Genomic DNA, 20,110 nt, shown 5'->3' on the forward strand with positions numbered 1-20,110 from the left:
TTATATTTTAAAAATATCATAAAAATAAATATTTTATTAAAGTTATTAATTGTTTTTATATTTTTATACATTAACTTTATTAAAAGTTTAAATTTTTGATATTATTATATTATAAATATATACTCTTAAAATATAAAATAATTAAATATTTATTTATTTTGTGTGTTAAAATTAAGTGCATTTTTGTATTTTTATAATGAAAACTTTGACACTTTTTGTCTCTTTCCTTGACAATAACCAATCTTTATCTATTAGCCGTCCATTAATATAGAGAAATATTAATAATTTTTCAATGTTTATGAAACTTTTAAATTAAACAGTTAATAATTTAGAATGGAGAGAGTAAATGATGTTCTGCATACTGCATAGTACAAGCCATAATACAACTCATAATTTTAACAGACAGATTCTCATTTAAAGAAAATATTCAAAGCCACTTCTATGATACTTTTTATTTATTCTCTAACTTTTGTTTAATTTATTTTTTATAATAAATCTTAATAAATTTTATTAATTTTTATATTGGTTTAATTACTCCGTTAGTCTTTATAGTTTTGCAAAATTTTTAATTAGATTCCTATACTTTTTTTTCTTTTAATTAGATCCCTGCACCAATTTTTTTTCAATTAGGTCCCTCTTAGTAGTAATTGTCTTAATTGCATAGAGATCCAACTAAAAAAAATTGTGCAGGAACTCAAATAAAAGAAAAAAAAGTATAAGAACTCAATTAAAAAAAAAACTAATACATGACCCAATTAAAAGGAAAAAAAATATAGAGATCTAATTAAAAATTTTACAAAACTATAAAGACCAACAGAATAATTAAACTTTTTATATTTTTAAATTAAATATTGATTATTTAAATTTTTTTGATAATTAGACATCAATTTTTAGATATCATAACAAACACTACCTATACTCAAATCATCAAATCAAATGGCGGAAAATTGAAAATAGTAATTGCAAGTGGGCTTGTGATAGCTATAAATGGGGATGATAGAAAAGGAAAACTCTGTGCCCTGAAATGCCACAATTTGGAAAAGACGAAGATGCATAACTTTTTATTTAATTGAAATGGAGGGAAGAAAAAAACAACTAAGCATCCACTATCAATGACTGTGTCACATGAAATTCAACATCCTTTGTTTCTTTTTCCTCTGTTGGGCATCAAAGATTCCTGATTCCATTAGATGCATTGTCAAATGAAGATAGTTATAAAAGAGATTTGCATCTTCCCCTCTACCTTTAATTTCCTTTTCAAAAGTTAATCTTCCTAAATCCTAGGTACCATTAGGCGTTGTTTTGGCAAAAAGTGAGTAAATTCAAAAAATAATCACAAAGATTTATATTATACAAAATAAAGTAACGGAAATATTTGGTAAATAAAAATATGGTTTAAATATTCTGTTGATTTTTATAGTTTTGCGAAATTTCAATTAGGTCTCTATACTTTTTTTTTAATTGAGTCTTTACACCAAATTTTATTTTTAATTGAGTCTCTATACTTTTTTTCTTTTATTTGGGTTCCTGCACTAATTTTTTTTAATTGGGTCCTTATATAATTAAACCAATTATTGTTAAGAGGACCTAATTAAAAAAAATCGGTGCAAAGACCCAACTAAAAAGAAAAAAAAAAGTATAAAAACTTAATTGAAAATTTTACAAATTTATAGAGATCAAATAGAATAATTAAACCCTATTAACTAAAAGTCACAAAAAAAAACCCTATTAACTAAAAAGACAAAAGATTATTATTTTTAGTTTTATTTAATGCATCATGCAATAAAATAAGTTTGGACTATTTAGGTTGGTTATTTTTTGTCTTTCTAATATTATGGAGAGATATACTTTCAAAAAACTTTAGAAATAGAATTTCAGCATGTTTAGAAAACAAATTTTTTTATCCTTAAAATTTTGTTTATTATGCCAAGTGGATTTTTTTAATGATGTACACAAATGGCCGAATGTTTCTAGAAAAATAAAATAAGGGATCTAGTTATCAAATTTTATTCCAATTTTTTGGCATACCCCTTTTAAATGAACTAATTATTTGCAGAAATTATCAATAAAAGTTGGGCAATATAAATAGAGTTTAATTTTAATATACTGATAATATAAAATATTTTATAATGTTATTTAATTATATTATTTTTTTATGACTATTTATATAATCAATAAAAAAATAATTATTTTAATATTATATAATTAGATATATATACAGAATTATTTTACACATACAGTGTATTAAAATGAAATTCATATGAATAACATTAAAAGATTATACAAAAAAAAATATTCCTTTTCATCATTTAGCTATATTCATGATATATCTAGGGCACACAAGTTAGGTGTGTCTTATTCTTGCTCTTTAATTTGGTTGCTTTGTTGCTGTGCCCTTTAACTCTTTAAGCTACTGTTGCTGTGTTTCTTGCTCTCCATAAATATTATTCATATCATAATAATATGCTTCACTCTTTCAAACATATTGAGAGGTAAGCAAAACTTTTGGAATCTACTGGATTCTCATCAACATAGAAATTCTTGTATCACAATTATAATATATAGTTATTATATGTGATTTTATCACCTTCATTCCAATTTTTTTTTCACTAATTATTTCAGGAATAAACTGTGTCTAGAATCAACATAAGAATTTGGAGCTGAGTCCCTGATTCCAAAAAAAGGTACACATTTTAATTTTTTTTTCTTTAATTTTTCCTTGCTTGAAGAAATATCAGTTACCATTTTTCACATCCTAAAATCCTCTCCTGTTATTTTTGTTTTCTTAAAGACCTAAAATTCTAATTAATTCTGAGATGAAAGAATTTTCTTGTGAATTTGTGTATGCAGGTAGTAATTAATTAATGGATGATAAATACAGTGGGATATGGAGATCCTTAAGAGAAGGAGAATTTGAAGAAGAAGAGGTTTGGTCAGTTATGAAAGAGAGAGGAGATTATTATAGTGGTTCAGCACTGAAGAGGTGCATGGATACACCTTCTTCTCCTCCTCTTCCTGTTCCAAGAAAACTGCCATCTGCAGCAAGAATGATTCCGAGGGACCACAGCAACACCAGCAGCAGCTGTGCGAGTTCTTCACATGAGGTCAACGTTCTGCATCAGCAATCAGCCCCGGTCAACGTTCCTGATTGGTCAACGATTTATAGGACCAACAAGAAGCAAAATAATAATAATAATAATAATAATAAAAATTTTTGTGTTTCTTTTGATGATGAAGAAGAAAACAATGATGAAGAGGAAATTGATGATGATGAGTATGATCCAAAGCTACCACCACATGAAATCATTGCAAGGAGGCTTGCAAGGACTCAGATTTCATCATTTTCAGTATTTGAAGGTGTTGGGAGGACCCTCAAAGGCAGGGACCTTAGTAAAGTTAGGAATGCTGTTCTCACAAAAACAGGTTTTCTTGAATCACTTTGAAGTTTTTTATTTTTATTTTTATTTTTTATTTTTATTTTTATTTTTTATTTTTAGAAAGAATGAAACCACAGCTCAAAATAAATAGTCAAATTAGTTTTTAGAAAATTTTAGATCGAACACTTTGGTCTTAGAAAATTTTTTATCTTCTAAAAATTTTCAAAAATTACCCTCATTAACATATTGGTCTTTTATCGTTTTCAATAAAATTTTTAAAATGTGTTGGACAAATAAATTTCTAATAAATTTTATTATAATATAATTAGATCTTTAAAAAATATATTTTAAGATAATTTCTTTTTCAAAATAAATGAGGACCAATTTGTCTAATGAAAATAATTTTTGAAAGTTTTTAAAAAATAAAAATTTATTGGGGATTAATGTGATTGATCTGAAATTTTTTTGGATACTGTTTGGATGTTTTATGATGTATGTGGTGGTTTTGTTGTCCGTGGTTGATTTATCTATGAAGATTGTGTTCATTTTTTTGGGTGGTTTTACGGTTTGCAGAATAGTATTAAATGATATGGCTGGAAGAGATACTTGCTGAAGTTTGTAATTTGGTTTACAAGGACACTCTAGGTCCTAATAATTAATACAAATCAACTTTCATGTAAAAAAAAAAAAAAAAAAAAAAAAAAAACCTTAAAAATGTGAAAATATTGTACAAATCACGCACCTTCTTTCTTTAGGAGGGTATCAAATGATTCCTTTGGGCATTTATTATGGGAAAGCAAAGAATCAAAATCCGGGGTGGCAGCTCTAGGGGTGTCAATGGGGCGGGGCGGGAGCGGGGGATGCCTCCCTGTTCTCCGTCCCCGCCCTCAAATTTTATCTCCGTCCCCACCCCATTTCCCGCCGTGGGGGAATAATTGCCCCCATCCCCATTCTCCACGTTCTCCGTGTTTTCCGCTGGTCCCCATTCCCCATTTGCTTATGTTGAATATTTATATGAAAATTACCATAAAAATTTAAAAAAATATATGTCAAAACAACACACAAACATATATATTTTTTCCATGATTACAACTTACAAATAAAGAAATATAAAATCAAGTGATCATAGTTCATAAAACGAAATTTTAAATACAACATCCATTCTTTAAAAAACCATAAAATAAAGTCTTCAACTTCATGTTCTCTGTTAAAATACAACACAAACATGAATATGTTAACATACATCATAAACAAGAATACCATATAATTAATAAGAATTGACATAATAAAAAAATAATTACCTAAACTCTTAAATCTCCATATCCATCATATAGTCCCAAGGAATTGAAATTTTTGACCCTGATTTACCTATATTATATCAACCAACAATTTACGAGTTAAATTTAACATGAAATTGAACTTTAATACGAAATAAAATTTGAGTTATTAGTACTTTTACCTGAAGAGTGTATCCAATGCTAAGAAACAAATTATTAAGTGACTTTTTCATTATTGTACTTTTCTAATTCAATATAATTAATCCCGCACCAGGAAACAGCATACTACTAATTTGTGGCTCAGAAAATAAACTTCAGGAAAATAGTATGATCTTTAATGATTTCTATAATATAGAAAAATATCAAACATGTGATATTATAGATTACATACAGTATGATCTTTAATGATTTCTATAATATAGAAAAATATCAAACATGTGACGTTATGGATTACATACACATGCAGTAACAGTTTATAGAGCTTGTGTTTTGGTCATTTTTTGAAGTCAGATTGCTTATTTTACATCCCTTAAGTAATCAATATTCTAAAGATCTCACTTAGTATTTTTTGTTTTTCATCATCTCATTTTGGCCAGCTAACCTTTTAACCATTTCTAACTTCAGCTAATCAATCCAAATGCCAAGATAACTTAATTTGGAGGAACCACTGGGAACAATATATTCCAATTTCAGAATTACAAGAAAAAAATCTATAGAGAAAATAATTAAAGACAAAACGCCAAAAAAAAAAATCTATGCTTTAACTTGGATTAAAAGATAATTTCAAATTACTAATTACATCACTCTCAAGGATTGAAACCTATGTATTACTTTCTTTCAACCACATGCAATCAATCACATTTTGCACTGCAAGGGGAGTTTTCTTAAATCCGTGTACATACATATTAAAGTCAGAAATTACAGTAGGTGAAAACTTAAGTTTAGAACTAATACTATACTGAATCCTAAGTGCAATCAAAACTCATAACTAACACTTACTACAACAAACAGAGAACCTAAAACTTGAGGCTTGAAACACACTTAATCCTTGTACTAAAGTAGCTCAACCAATAAATTAAGCACAATAAGAAGGTGAATCAGCTTTATGTTTAGTTGATTCATGTATCACCGTTTTGGGTTATAATTCAATATATAAATGGTGCAACAAATCAGAATTTTTCATTCTACAAAATATAAATTATTAATACAGAATAGCATAGTATAAACTCATCAACAGGCAACAGCTAATAAAATCAGAATTCAGAATTAATGGAATATAAAAAAATTAAAGTATGAAAATAATGAAAAAAACAGCCACCAATTATCAGAAATTCATAGAACAAAATATCCATTAACAAAAACAACAGCCACCAACTTCAAAAAATCAAAATCACCATCAAATTCATGAAAAAAAGCAAAAACCTAAACTGAAATCCCAAAATAAAAGAAGAAAAGGAGAGAGTAGTGAATCTTACCAGGGATAAGAGAGAAATGGCTGAAGAGGTCAGAAACGCCGGTGACGAGAAGAGCGGCGAACGACGGAAAGAGAGCGAACGGAACAGGGCGCACGGGGCGGTGCGGTGATGATGCAGTATGGGCCGGCTGAAACGGACAGTGACGAGGCCGTGACGATGGTGGTCGGAGGTTGCTGGCTAGGAGCCTGGGATGACGGAGAGAATGCAGAGATGAAGGAGAGTTAGGGTTAACTGGGAACTCGGAGGTTGCGGCGCTCTCAGTTGGAAGTGGGAACTGGGAATTGGGAAGAGGAGTTAGGGACTTAGGGTTAACTTTTGTATATATATATATGCAAAGTGAAATTACTTAAAAACCATAATAAAAATTAAATTCATAAGGATATTTAAGTAATTTAATATATTTGGGAATTGTGGGGAATACGGGGACGGGGACGGGGATCCCCGCTCGGGTCCCCACATCTGTTTTGGGAGAATTTTGTCCCCTATCCCCGTTCCCGCAGGAAAAATTCCCCGCCATTGGGGCCCCATTCGGGACGGTCCCCGCGGGGATCCCCGCTTCCTGGGGATTTTTGACACCCCTAGACAGCTCCAAGTGAATTCAATTTGATAACTGCTATGTGAAGTTTATTGGATCTTGGGATATTGTATAGAATTGATGGATGTCCCAAGTTAATTAATAATTAGTAGCATTGAAATTGGATAAAGTATATTCATAATACAATCGAGTTCTATATTCAAGTCATTTAATCAATTAAGTTGTTATAATCTAATTCAGTTTTACATTTTTAATAATTTTTTGACTTAACATGTGTGACTATATATAAAGTATATTCATAATACAATCGAGTTTTATATTCAAGTCATTTAATCAATTAAGTTGTTATAATCTAATTCAGTTTTACACTTTTAATAATTTTTTGACTTAATGTGTGACTATATATATATATATATATATATATATATATATATGTGTGTGTGTGTGTGTGTGTCTTTTATATGCAAGATTTTGTATTTTTTTCAATTTTTTTCAGTATTTTCTACGTCTTTTATATTCTCTTCCTTTTCTGTGTTCTCTTCTTTCTTTTCGTTCACGATCAATGCTCTTTGATCTGATTTGAAGATTTGGATCCTTTTTTTAATCAAGCTGTGATGAAATCATGTTTAAATAGATATTTCGTTTTTGAAGACAATGAATAATGCAAGTTTAGACTGTCAGTTGAACTAAAGCGAATGGAATTATTGTGTTAAAATGAATCAAGTGGATGAAATTTGGTTCAAATTAAACCTCGTAAATATAGTTCGTTAGTATTTGATGCTCCTGTAGTTGAATAATTTTATTTTTATTTGTGAAAATTGGTGTTTATGGTTGAAGGTTTGAATTTGAATATAATATATGATTTTTGAATTTTTTTCCATTGAGTTTGGTTTTGTTCCTAGTTTCGGTACATTTGGAAAGGCATTTTGGTTTAATTAGGACTAGTTTTCGGTGTTTTTTTAGTTTTTCTATTATGCTGATGAGCAGTTTGTACCAAAGGGGGAGATGACTTTTAACACACTTGAAGAAGTTGAAACATTCTATAAAGATTATTCTAAACTTACAGGTTTTTCTACGAAAATTCAGAACACAAATAAGAAGAAAATGAATTAAGAACTAATTGATTACATGTAATATAGAGGAAAAATAGAAATCGAATATATCTCAAACTCAAAAAATAAATCCCTCAACTTGATTAAATTATCCTCCAAGAATTTATATGCATATATTGAAGGACGTTGGTGTTTGGGTTATTTCGAAAGTTGTTTTGCATCATTCACATCCATGCTGTCCAAATCAAGCAGAGACGCTTAAACAACACAGACAGTTAAGCATGTTTGTACGTCGTACAATTGAGAATAGCGACGAAGCAGGAATCAGGTTAAGCAAAACATATCAATCATTTGTCGCAACAGCAAGGGGTCATTGTGAATTAAATTTTATCGAATAAGATGTGAGAATTTACATTACGAGGGAAGTCCATAATGTTTCCGAACTAGACGATGACAAAGAATTTGGAAAATACTTATTAAGAATGAAAGAGAAGAATCATAAATTTTTTTCGAACTTGAACTTGAGATTGATCACTCAATCAAAATTACTTTTTGGGTTTACGCAAGAAGCAGGCTGCTTGTGAGTATTTTGGAGATGTTATTTCATTCAATACCACTTACAATACAAATAAGTAATTTTTTGTTTGGTTTATGTATTTTGTGAAACAACTTTGGGTGCATATGAGACTCTTCTTTCGGTGCATATCTTATTCTGTTTCTGTGTTGTTAATTCAGGTATAATTTGATTTTTGGTTCTTTTGTTGGTGTTAATCACTATGGTCATTCTACACTTCTAGGATGTGCTTGATAAAAAATGAGAATATTCAATCATTCAAATAGTTGTTTGAATGTTGGCTTCATTGCATAGGAGAAAATGCTCCAAAAGGCATTCTTACTGATCAAGTGCATCAATGCAAAGAGCTATTGAGACTTGTATGTCCACAACCATTCACAGGTAGTGTATTTGGCATATTATGAAGAAGATTCTACAAAAATTAAATGGTTACAAGAGATACGAAGAAATTGAACAAGAGATGAGTCTTGTTGTTTGGAACTCTTTTACAAAAGATGCATTTGATAGAAAGTAGAACGATTTTCTTATGAAGTATGGTATTGGAGACAATAAGTGGCTTTCAGGTAACGATGTCTTTATTAGAATTAATTAATGCTATTATTTTTAGTATTTGGATATTTATGTGTATTGTTGCTCAGATAACGTTGCGAACCCTTACACTTTTCGGTGCATTTGATTCTGATTCACGTATTTTATCATTTTTTAGAATTTTTTGAAAATCGTCATTTATGGATCTTGGTTTATCTTGATCACCACTTCTGGGTCGAGATGAGAAACAAACAAAGGAGCGAGAGCATGCATGCTTTTTTTTAACAAGTTTATTATGCATAATAGCTCAGGGATCTAATTCGTCAAACAATATGATAATTGCCTATAAGGTAGAGAACAAAGAGAGAGAGAATTCGATGCTACAGATTTTCGTACTGTCATACTATGTGCAACAAAATTATCAATAGAAGCTCAATTCCAGCATGTGTATACTAACGAGAAGTTCAAGGAATTTCAAGCACAATTTAGAGGAGAGGTGAATTGCATCACAAGATTAACATAACACTACAAAAAAAATGCTGAGTACCGTCGGATTTATCGTCAGTAACCTCTCTCTCTCTCTCTCTCTCTCTCTCTCTCTCTCTCTCTCTCTCTCTCTCTCTCTCTCTCTCTCTCTATCTATCTATCTATCTATCTACGCTGATGCCTCCTTCTTCTCTTTCTTTCCCTCCCTCTCTCTCCCATCTTCGCCGTCACCACCATATGCAGTCACCATCATCTGCCACCACCGCAACTTTGGCAACCAAGGCTGCAACATCCACCTCTTCCCTTATTTCTTGCTATGTTCTTCATTACACGTTCTTGAGCAACTCTTTTTGAATTCCTTTAATTTTAGTTTAATTTAGTTTAGGTTTGAGTAGAATTTCAATTTTAATTTTGAATCAGTTTCAAAGTTAGTTCAATTTAGTTTTCTAATCTTAGTAGATTTAGGTTGATTAATTTAGGTTAGATTCAATATATTAGGTTTTGAATTATTGAAGTATTTGAAATTCTCAAATTTTGTTATTTTCTGCGTTGATGACTATTTTGCTGAGAAATTGTTGCTGAGATTGTTTACTAATTATTTAATTTTAGTTTAATTTAGTTTAGGTTTGATTAGAATTTCAATTTTAATTTTGAAACAATTTCAAAGTTAGTTCAATTTAGTTTTTTCTAATCATAGTGGATTTAGGTTGATTAAGTTATGTTAGATTCATACATTAGGTTTTGAATTGTTGAAATATTTGGATTGTCTAATTATGTTAATTGTTGTGTTGATAACTATTTTATTAAGAAATTGTTGCTGAGATTGTTTGATGATTATTTAATTTTTGTTTAATTTAGTTTAGGTTTGATTAGAATTTCAATTTCAATTTTGAATCAGTTTCAAAGTTAGTTCAGTTTAGTTTTCTAATCTTAATGGATTTAAGTTGATTAAGTTAGGTTAGATTCAATACATTAGGTTTTGAATTATTGGAGTGTTTGGAATTGTCTAATTGCGTTAATTGTTGTATTAATTACTGTTTTACTGAGAAATTGTTGCTGAGATTGTTTGATAATTTGATATTTGCAAACATGTTGATAGGTAGACATGCTGCGAATCAGGCTGCTGGTCGTGGTCTTAGCCGTGGTCGGGGTAGAGGGAGGGTTTCTTCCAATACCCCCAGGACTTTTGGATCCTCTCTCTCTACTTCGACCACCCCGATGATGCCACAGGTTGCTAATTTAGCGGACTAGCCATTCATCATGGTCCCTAACCCCAATTATGTGCCTCCGTCTACGGTGACGATGCTGCCTCCTACCTCTTAGCAGCCCGCATCCATGTCGACGCCGCCTCCACTGACGGATGCTATGAACCAAGAGTCCAGCCACGGAATTGAGACAGCAGCTGATGCCCATCCACTACCTCCTATCGTATGGTTGAAGATTTGGCCTAATGGCTGCACAAAGTAAGTATCATGTTGAGTCTCGTGTATTTCCTATTTATGGTTATCGCTGAAAGTGACTGAAAATTGATTCTAGTTTAGCGGATTTAGGTTTGAATACTGGTTAGTATTTTTAAGTTTCAATGATTATGATTAACTTTGTTGCTAAAAGTTCTTGAAAATTGATTCCTGTCTAGTGGATTTACGTTAATTTGGTTGCCTGGTTAGTATTTTCTATTTCAATGATTATGGTTGTTGTTGAAAGTTCCTAAAAACTTATTATTGTTTAGTAGATTTAGGTTGATTTGGTTGGCTGGTTAGTATTTTTTAAGTTTCAACGATTATGATTAACTTTATTGCTGAAATTAAAGTTCTTGAAAATGGATTCCTGTCTAATGAATTTAGCTTGATTTGGTGGCTTGGTTAGTGTTTCCTGTTTCAATGATTATGGTTGTTAATAAAAATTCCTGAAAAATTGATTCCTATTTAGTGGATTTAGGTTGATTTGGCTGTCTGGTTAGTGTATTTAAGTTTCAATAATTATGATTAACTTTATTGCTAAAAGTTCTTGAAAGTTGATTCTTATTTAGTGGATTTAGTTTGATCTGGTTGGCTAGTTAGTATTTTTAAGTTTCAATGATTATGATTAACTTTATTGCTGAAAGTTTCTGAAAATTGATCCCTATCTAGTGGATTTAGGTTGATTTGTTGCCTGGTTAGTGTTTTCTGTTTCAATGATTATGGTTATTACTAAAAATTGCTGAAAATTGATTTTTGTTTAATGGATTTAGGTTGATTTGGTTGGCTGGTTAGTGTTTTTAAATTTCAATAATTATGATTAACTTTATTGTTAAAAGTTTTTGAAAATTGATTTATGTTTAGTGAATTTAGATTGATTTAGTTGCCTGGTTATTATTTTAAGTTTCAATGATTATGATTAATTTTATTGCTAAAAGTTTTTTAAAATTGATTTCTATTTAGTGGATTTAGGTTGAAATGATTGCCTAGCTAGCCAAGTTTTATGAGGATGTACATGTAGCAAGGGTTATTGGCTGGTTGCAGTCCTATCATAGGGGTAGATGGCTGTCACCTGAAGGGTGATCATGGCCAACAACTTTTGGTGGCTGTTGGAAGAGATCCGAACGATAATTATTTTTCAATTGTTGTTGCTACTGTAGAGGCTGACAGAGACAACTGGGGTTAGTTTATTAACCAGCTATCGGATGACATTGGACATGTTAGTAGAAGGAAGTGGGTATTTATGTCCAACCAATAAAAAGTTAGTACTTTTAAGTTGCCATTATGTGTTTTACTGTTTTTTGGTTGAAATATTTTGTATTTCATGTGTTGATTGGGGTATGTTGTTATATAAGGCATTTAAACTAGTGAATGTGTTGTATTTTGGGAACATATATGCTGTTGTTTTACTGTTTTTTAGTTGAAATATTTTGTGTTTCATGTATTGATTGGAATAGGTTGTCATAGATGGCATTTAAGCTAGTGTATGTAATTCATTTTCTAAGAATACATGCTGTTATACCTGGTGTCAGAGTCTGATGTTGTTGTTGTTGCTGCTGCTGCAGCCAACATAGATGATGCAACTGGCCTAAATGGAGATGCTATTGCGAATGAAGCTGTTGCTGCTGCTGCTGCTGACACTAAATCTGGTGTAAATAACTGTAGATCTAAAAGAAGAAGACAAGTAGGAATAGGCAGGGGCGGAGGAAAAGGCAAAGGAAGGAGTAGAGGAAGGAATGCTACTGCATCTTCACAACTACTTCTCACCACACCTACTGCTGCATCTTCACAACCTAAACCCGCCACAGCTATTGCTGCCTCTACTCAACCACCCCCCATAGTTGCTAGTTCAGATTCTTAGGTTCCAACCTCCCAGCCTCTTTTACATGTCGCAGCTACAGATTCTCAGCAACCACCTAGAACATCTTCTCAAACTTTATCAAAGACAAAGTATTTGGTGTGAGGAGGAGTGGACGACTCAAGTTAGGAGTGAGGAATTCAACAGGGCAACCAAGTCTACAAATAGACCTAACTGAAGACTGAAGCATGATTATATTTAGAGTTAGGATTGTTGGGGTTGCTATTAAATAATATATGTTGTGATGAATTGTGTAGGATTTATTGTTAGTGTTGTGTTTCTGTGGTCAATATTTATTATGTATGTAAGACTACTATTTTGATATTTTGTTATAAGTTTGGACTACTTTTAATTGTTACACTTCTTGGACTTTTATTTTGGATTAGGTATGTGGCATACTATATGACCACTTATTTTGTAATATATTGTGGACATATGGTATAAAAAATACTTTTTTAATGAACTTCTAGGTATGTGGCAGGTTATATGGCCAGTTATTTTTTGTAACTTGTGGACATATGGTGCAACTTTAAATATTGAACTCTAAAGTTTTCTTTAATTGTGTTTTATTGGCATACAGAAAAAATATAATCAAACTAAACATTATACAATATATTAATGCAAAATATAATGAAACTAAACATAATTAACAGTAATTAAATTGAAGTTGTAGAATTTTTTACATTAAAATTTTACAACACAATGAACTTTAAACCCTTACAAACCACATTTCAATTACTATGACTATGAAAAACATAAATAGCATATATTGCATTTTGCACTTATTCTTCGTATTTTCTTCTAATCTTCTAACTTGTTCTTGGACAACATTAAAGTCATCACATAATCTATTCACACAAGTATTTATTTGTCCAATTTCAACAATCAATCTCTCTATTTTCACGTTTAGTCTCTCTATCTTCCATTTTTATGCATCTAATTCCTAATTTCAGCCTCAAACTTACCATAATCTTGCAGTTACAGCAGCAGATACGCTTCTTGTTCCATCACCTTCATCAATCCACTCAAAAACTTGCATCTTCTGTTAGGGTAAGAAATAAATCTTCTATAAGATTTTTTATTGTTCCAGAAATTCAAAGAATTAGAGTATCATCACAAAAATAGTGAACCTCCCTTTTCTTTTTCTTTAGCCACCCATTCTTCGAACTGTCATCATCTCCAATCCACTAAAAAAAATACATTTTAGAATCTTCTAACAAGCAACGTACTTCTTACCATGTTCAAAAGCGGTCAATAAAGGCCCATAGTTACCGCCTCTCCACAAAAACACAGGTGTCTTTTCTCCTTCAGATTGAAACTCCTCGAAACACAGCTTTTCGAAGAGAGAATAAAAGAGGTTCCATGACTTTAATCCATAGATTTGTGGAAGAGAAAATTTGAAAAGAACAAAAAATGGGAAAAAAAAGAAATCTCAGAGAAATCAGAAATATGAAGTGTTTATAGGTGGAAGACAGAGGCATATAGGTAATTTCATAATTTACAAATGTTTTTTTTAACGTTTAACATTAATAGGGACTAAATTGAAAAAATTTAATGTCTAGGAATCCAATTGAAAAGAAAAAAATATAAGGACCTAATTAAAAATTCGGTGAAATTATAGGACCTGCAAAATAATTAAATCATAAATAAAATTAGTATTTATATTATAAAAGATCAACTATGCTGTTTATTAAAAATCATTTCACTGTTGGTATAATATATATAAAATGGTGAAAATTTTATGGAGTTGTTTTCATAGAAAATTAGTAGTTAAAAATTTTTAAATAATAATTTAATTAAATTTGTCAAAATTATGTGTTATGTAACAATTCTGTACTATTAATTTTACATAAACATTAGTGCGTGTAAATATTCACCATATAAAATATATATATATATATATATATATATATATATATATAAATATATAAAATATAAAAGATAAGAAGTTTTACCCTTCATATTTGGGATTGGCATATTGACTTTAACATGATTAGAACTTGTCAATAATACAGTATAATTTTTTATTTTTCATATTTATATGAGTAATGTTATATAAACAAAAGTAGTTTAAAAGTTTTTTTTATAATATTTGTGTTCGTAACTAAGATATACATGCATTAATGGTTAAAATTTTATTTAAATAAATTTATGAAGTTTTGTTCAAGTTCAAAAACACGGGAACCCGAGAGAGAGAGAGAGAGAGAGAGGAATCAACTGAATCAAGGTTAAGTAGTTCCGAGGAGGAAAAGTCACAAGTCACAACTATTATACACACTTTGGTGTTGGAATCCAACACAGAGCGATGATGACGACGAAGATGAAGAGGATTCTTGTGGTTACTTTCACCGTTCTGGTGTGGATCCAGTTTTGCAAAGGGGAGAAGTTCGCGATGGACGGGACTGTGCTGGTTCTTGATGAATCCAACTTCGATTCCGCCATCTCTTCCTTCGATCACATCTTGGTTGATTTCTACGCTCCCTGGTGCGGTCACTGCAAGCGCCTTTCCCCTGAGGTACCCCCTTTTCCCCTCTTTCTTCGATTTTTATTTGTATTCCCCTTAGAAAGAAATCTACCTCAGATTTAGTTTTATTACTTTATTGTTTATTTGATTGGTGCATCTTTCAAGTTGCTCTATGCATGTTAATGAAGGGTTACTCATATGGAAAGTAGCTTGTAGTGAGCATGAACACTTTTGTGTAATAATAATTGTGAAATGTAAATTGAGTTTAATTTTTAGAATGTAAATTGATTTAGACAGTCATTCGATCACATAAGTTCTTTTGAACTACTATTCAAAGTAGTTATTTTTGTTGACGTGAGATTCTGTGATTGGATGCAAGGATAAATACTAGAAGTGCATCAAAATTAAATTCGTATAAACTGTCTTATCATTGTAATGGTTTTAACTTTTTAAACTTCAGTATTATCTAGAGTTTAATTTGATACCCGAAGGGTCAGTCGTCTAAATACATCTATTTTTTGGATGACCAATTCACAGTTGTCAATGTAAAAAGTATTTAGTTTTGCTTAGGTGACATTATGTAGTTGAATGGACATGTAAAACTATACAAAATTACAATGCATCAAAATTAAATTCATATTATCTATACTCAAAATTTATCAAAGGGTATTGGGATAGAATAGAATTGCACTTGTAATAACTGTACTCATTGTGATTCTCTAACTTTTGGTTCCTGAAGACCTTAGCATTTGTGATTATCTGCCTTGCAGTTAGATGCTGCCGCACCTGTACTTGCAACCTTAAAGGATCCCATAGTCATAGCGAAGGTAGATGCGGACAAGCATACTGGCCTTGCGAAAAAATATGATGTTGAGTATGTTTCTGAGCCACTGTACCTTGTTTTTTCATTCTGATATAAGTGATTACTGTGAATGAGCTTAGATGAAACTTCTATTTTGCTGTGCAGTGCATATCCAACCATTATGCTGTTTAATCATGGCGTCCCTGTAGAGTACCGTGGACCAAGGAAAGCCGAATTACTTGTTCGTTATCTGAAGAAATTTGCTGCTTCTGATGTTGCTGTTCTTGATTCAGATTCTGCTGTCAAAACATTTGTTGAAGAAGCTGGCGAATTTTTCCCCATATTTATAGGTTTTGGGTTGGACAGCTCAATGATGGAGAAGTTAGGCATAAAGTATAAGAAAAATGCATGGTTCTCTGTGGCAAAAGATTTTTCAGAGGATCTTATGGTGTTGTATGACTTTGATAAGGTTCCTGCATTGGTTTCCCTTAATCTAAAATACAATGAGCGGAGTACATTCTATGGCCCCTTTGAAGGTTAGTGTATTGTTATTCACCATCCATTTGTTTTTTTCGGAATTAGAAGATAGTGAGGCAGGTTATAGAACTGAGCTCTATTTAAATGTTTGGTGCATTTGGCTAGATTGTAATTGTGGAACTTGTAGCCCTGTGTCTTCATCCTTGCAGTTGTTATTGGATAGGGCAATCTTTATGGTTCCCTACGTAGTTCAACTCTCAGTTTCTTTAGGATGATTCTATGGCTTAGACCCAGTTAACTATTGAATCAAATAAGCTAATGACAAAATTAGCTATGGAACTTGACTGGAAACAAAATCTGAGACTAAGTGATTATTAACACATAGCAAGTTCTTCTAAAAGGTCTTTTTTGTTTCAGGATAGGAACTAATGTAGCTTTGAGGCCACAAATACCACAGTTCTAGTATTTTTTTTCTTTTTTTTTTTGTGTATAAATGAAATATCAGCTTTAGTCTTGATTAGTGATTGCTAATCAATTACTCTATTGTTCAGCTTGTCTGTATTTCTTGAATTATACTTAATATTTTATTCTTTTCTTTTCTCATGTGGTGTTATGTTGGTTCAACAGTCTTAATGTCTTTATATGTTTTTAATTTTGTTACATAATTATGGGAATTAACAATTATGGTTTTGGTTTTCACTTGCAGATGAATTTTTGGAAGATTTTGTAAAACAAAATCTGATTCCCTTGGCTGTGCCTGTATCCCGTGACACACTTAAGTTGATTCAAGCTGATGGTAGGAAGACAGTTTTGGCAATTGTTGACGATGAAGATGAAGAAAGATCAAAGGAGCTGGTTAAGTTATTGAAGGCTGCTGCATCTGCAAATCGTGACTTAATATTTGGTTATGTTGGAGTTAGACAGATGGAAGAATTTGCTGAAAAATTCGATATTGGCACTAAACTGCCAAAACTGGTCGTTTGGGATAACAGCGATGAGTACCTTTCAGTAAGTCTGGCCTTTTACCCGAAACAAGTTATTTTAGGTTATCCTATCATGTGTGTTTACATATATGCATTCTGTATTCATATCAACTTGGACACACGCGTTTATGCTTGCATATTTGAGAGATGGAGTTGAGTTAGAAGAAGCAAGTTTCATATGTTGATGTTCATATCATATACACCAGTAGCTTTGTGTACTCATTGACTATTAAATACTTAAATATGTTTGATATGAATATACAAATTCTTTCAATATATAACTCGATCTGGGATTTTCCAATTTTGACTTTCAGACTATATGGGGTATCTTACTAGTGAGGATATGCAAACATATTAAATACCTCAATTTTTTGCTGCTGAAGCCAATAACATTTCTCTTAACAATTTTCAGGTTGTTGGTTTTGAAAGCATCGAAGAAGAGGATCAAGCAACACAGATCTCTAAATTTGTAGAAGGATATCGAGAAGGAAAAACCATAAAGAAAGAGATGAGTGGCCCTTCATTTATGCGATATCTCCAGCGATCTTTTGACGTCAGATTGGTGTACATTCTTGTTGGTATTGTTGCAGTAATGATGATTCTTCAGACATTTTTTGTTAAAGGAGGTGATGAATACCAGAGAGTTTCAAATCAAGTACAGGCTGCTACTCAAGCAAGGAGCTCTGTTTCAGAAGTTGAAAACAATGAGTATAAAGCTGGAGACAAGGAGGATTAAACCAACACAAACAAATGATATAATTATCAATGAAACTTGACCAAGGGAGATTCTAGAAAAATAGCTGGCTTTAGAATTTAATTTACATTTCTATTGGGAGGATGTGTAAATATTTGAGATTGTGTAGTTTGATAAGTTGTAGTGTCCAAACTTTCACTCATATTCACACACAAGCTCTATTTATTTCTTAAGATGACAAGGGTTATTTTTTCCATTTTAAAAATTCCAATGGTATCATTTTCAAAAAATATGAAGTTTCAAAGTTCCCTACTTCCCTTTGCTAACCGGTGCCTAAATAGCAAGATTTGTACTTTTTATGTTACCTTCACAACTCACAAGGGATCAGAGTTGTTAGTACACGATAACTATTAACTGGCTTGATATTGAAGTGATTTGAACTAACTAAGCTTTGCACGCCTGACTAAGTATGAGATACTAAGAAAAAACATAAAGATACAAAATTATGTTTAATCTAAATTAATATATATTGTATTTTTTTTTAACAGAAAAAATACTAAAGTATCAACAAGAGAGAAGAATTTATTTTTTTTATTATGTTTATTCATTTTTCATAATTACAGTTTTACATTTTTCTTATTAATTGTTTTTGTATAAAAGAAATTAGAATAAATTAGATTTTTATAATTTATTGTTTTATTTTTAGTTGATTATCAAATAAAATATAAAATATTTTTTTATAAAATTAGAAGTGAGACTCAAACCTATGACTTTTAGATGAATATAAAAAATTATGTTATTTGAGTTATATTTTATTGACAAATAAAATATAAAATATTAATTTTTGTATTTCTATCTTTTGTATTATATTTATTGTTCTATTTTATTCCGTTAAACATAGCATTCGTGTTTAATTACTTGAATTTGTTAATTGCCAATCATGTTGAGGTCACCAAAATGTTAGTTTTGGATGTAAGTATTGAAGGTTTTTGAATGTTATAATTGTGGAATCTCAGACGTTATTTATGATGCATATAATTTAGTGTATTCTTAAAAATTATGGAGTTGGAGAATTTAAACATTGTTGTGTTTATGTCAAATTATGTAATTTAAATTATGCAATATCAATTGCAGCATTTCTGGTTAATAAAAAAAATTGAATGGTAAGATTTTTGCAATAAATTATGTTAATAAAATGTTTCTAAAAGTAAATAAGAATTACAAATTGAATAGTCACCAAAAAAAAATTCAAATTGAATAAAATGTATTATGGATGTAAATTTTTAGTATTGTTATATGTACAAGCATTTTTTATAACTAAGTCTAACAAAATTGGTCCAAACTTTACAAAAATTACTCACATAATATACGTAAATCGCGCACTTTTTCTTTTTTGTGTTCCTTATTCTTCTTCTCTTTCTCTGTTTCCTTCCTATATACTTTTTTTTATTACTATTATTTTTTTTTCTCCTAGTATTATTATAGATTTCTTTTATTTTTTTTCTATGTTTGAATTTTTTATTCTCATTTTTTAGTTTTGATTCTTCTTATAAAGATGAAACAAAAAGAATTATGAGAGAGTAAAACAAAAAGAAAAAGAGGAGGAGAATGGAGAGGAGGAAACGTTTGAAAAAAAAAAACATAAAGCAGAAAAATAACATTAAAGTTTTTTAATTGTAACACTAAAATTTTTTTAACCAATTAAAAATTATAAGAAATAAAAAAGTCCCAAAATTTTAAAAAAAAATTCTTAACACTGACACAATATCTATGATAATATATATATGTTCTTTTCTCTTAGTTTATATATCTATTTTTTATTCCATTGAATCTCTGAATTAATAGTAGATATTTTGTCCATAATAAAAGTTTGAATATTGTTGAATTATTGTTTTTTTTTGTTATTGTTCTTTTTTGAGAAAGACAAAAATAAAAAAAATAGAACAAAAAAAAAATTGTACCACGATGATATATAAAGAGAGGAAGAGGAAGAAAGAAGAGAAGCCGCAGAAGAAAAAGAATGAAAAAAATAGTCAACGAAAAAAAAAATAAACGCAGATGAAAGTTGTGT

The 20,110-nt window shown here is 30.5% G+C and overlaps 2 protein-coding genes across 2 annotated transcripts; both read left to right on the forward strand.

Moving 5' to 3' along the window:
* The first annotated feature begins 2,345 nt into the window (after positions 1-2,345).
* LOC112789996 (uncharacterized) lies at positions 2,346-3,928 on the forward strand. The gene is made up of 3 exons (XM_025832195.3): positions 2,346-2,492; positions 2,623-2,684; positions 2,851-3,928. The coding sequence occupies exon 3, from the start codon at positions 2,865-2,867 to the stop codon at positions 3,441-3,443; it is 579 nt and encodes a 192-aa protein (XP_025687980.1). The 5' UTR covers positions 2,346-2,492; positions 2,623-2,684; positions 2,851-2,864; the 3' UTR covers positions 3,444-3,928.
* A 10,634-nt stretch (positions 3,929-14,562) lies between these two features.
* On the forward strand, positions 14,563-18,483 carry LOC112789998 (protein disulfide-isomerase 5-2). The gene is made up of 5 exons (XM_025832207.3): positions 14,563-15,134; positions 15,854-15,957; positions 16,051-16,421; positions 17,069-17,370; positions 17,758-18,483. The coding sequence occupies exons 1-5, from the start codon at positions 14,925-14,927 to the stop codon at positions 18,079-18,081; spliced, it is 1,311 nt and encodes a 436-aa protein (XP_025687992.1). The 5' UTR covers positions 14,563-14,924; the 3' UTR covers positions 18,082-18,483.
* The last annotated feature ends 1,627 nt before the right edge of the window (positions 18,484-20,110 follow it).

Source organism: Arachis hypogaea, chromosome 1, assembly GCF_003086295.3.
Source record: "Arachis hypogaea cultivar Tifrunner chromosome 1, arahy.Tifrunner.gnm2.J5K5, whole genome shotgun sequence".
Classification (NCBI taxonomy): domain Eukaryota; kingdom Viridiplantae; phylum Streptophyta; class Magnoliopsida; order Fabales; family Fabaceae; genus Arachis; species Arachis hypogaea.

Excerpts from the sequence above, each read along its gene's own strand:
- LOC112789998 (XM_025832207.3), top strand. The coding sequence starts at position 14,925 with ATGATGACGACGAAGATGAAGAGGATTCTTGTGGTTACTTTCACCGTT. Across the intron at positions 15,135-15,853 it reads GCAAGCGCCTTTCCCCTGAG|TTAGATGCTGCCGCACCTGT; the intron begins GTACCCCCTTTT and ends TCTGCCTTGCAG. Across the intron at positions 17,371-17,757 it reads ACAGCGATGAGTACCTTTCA|GTTGTTGGTTTTGAAAGCAT; the intron begins GTAAGTCTGGCC and ends AACAATTTTCAG.
- LOC112789996 (XM_025832195.3), top strand. The coding sequence starts at position 2,865 with ATGGATGATAAATACAGTGGGATATGGAGATCCTTAAGAGAAGGAGAA.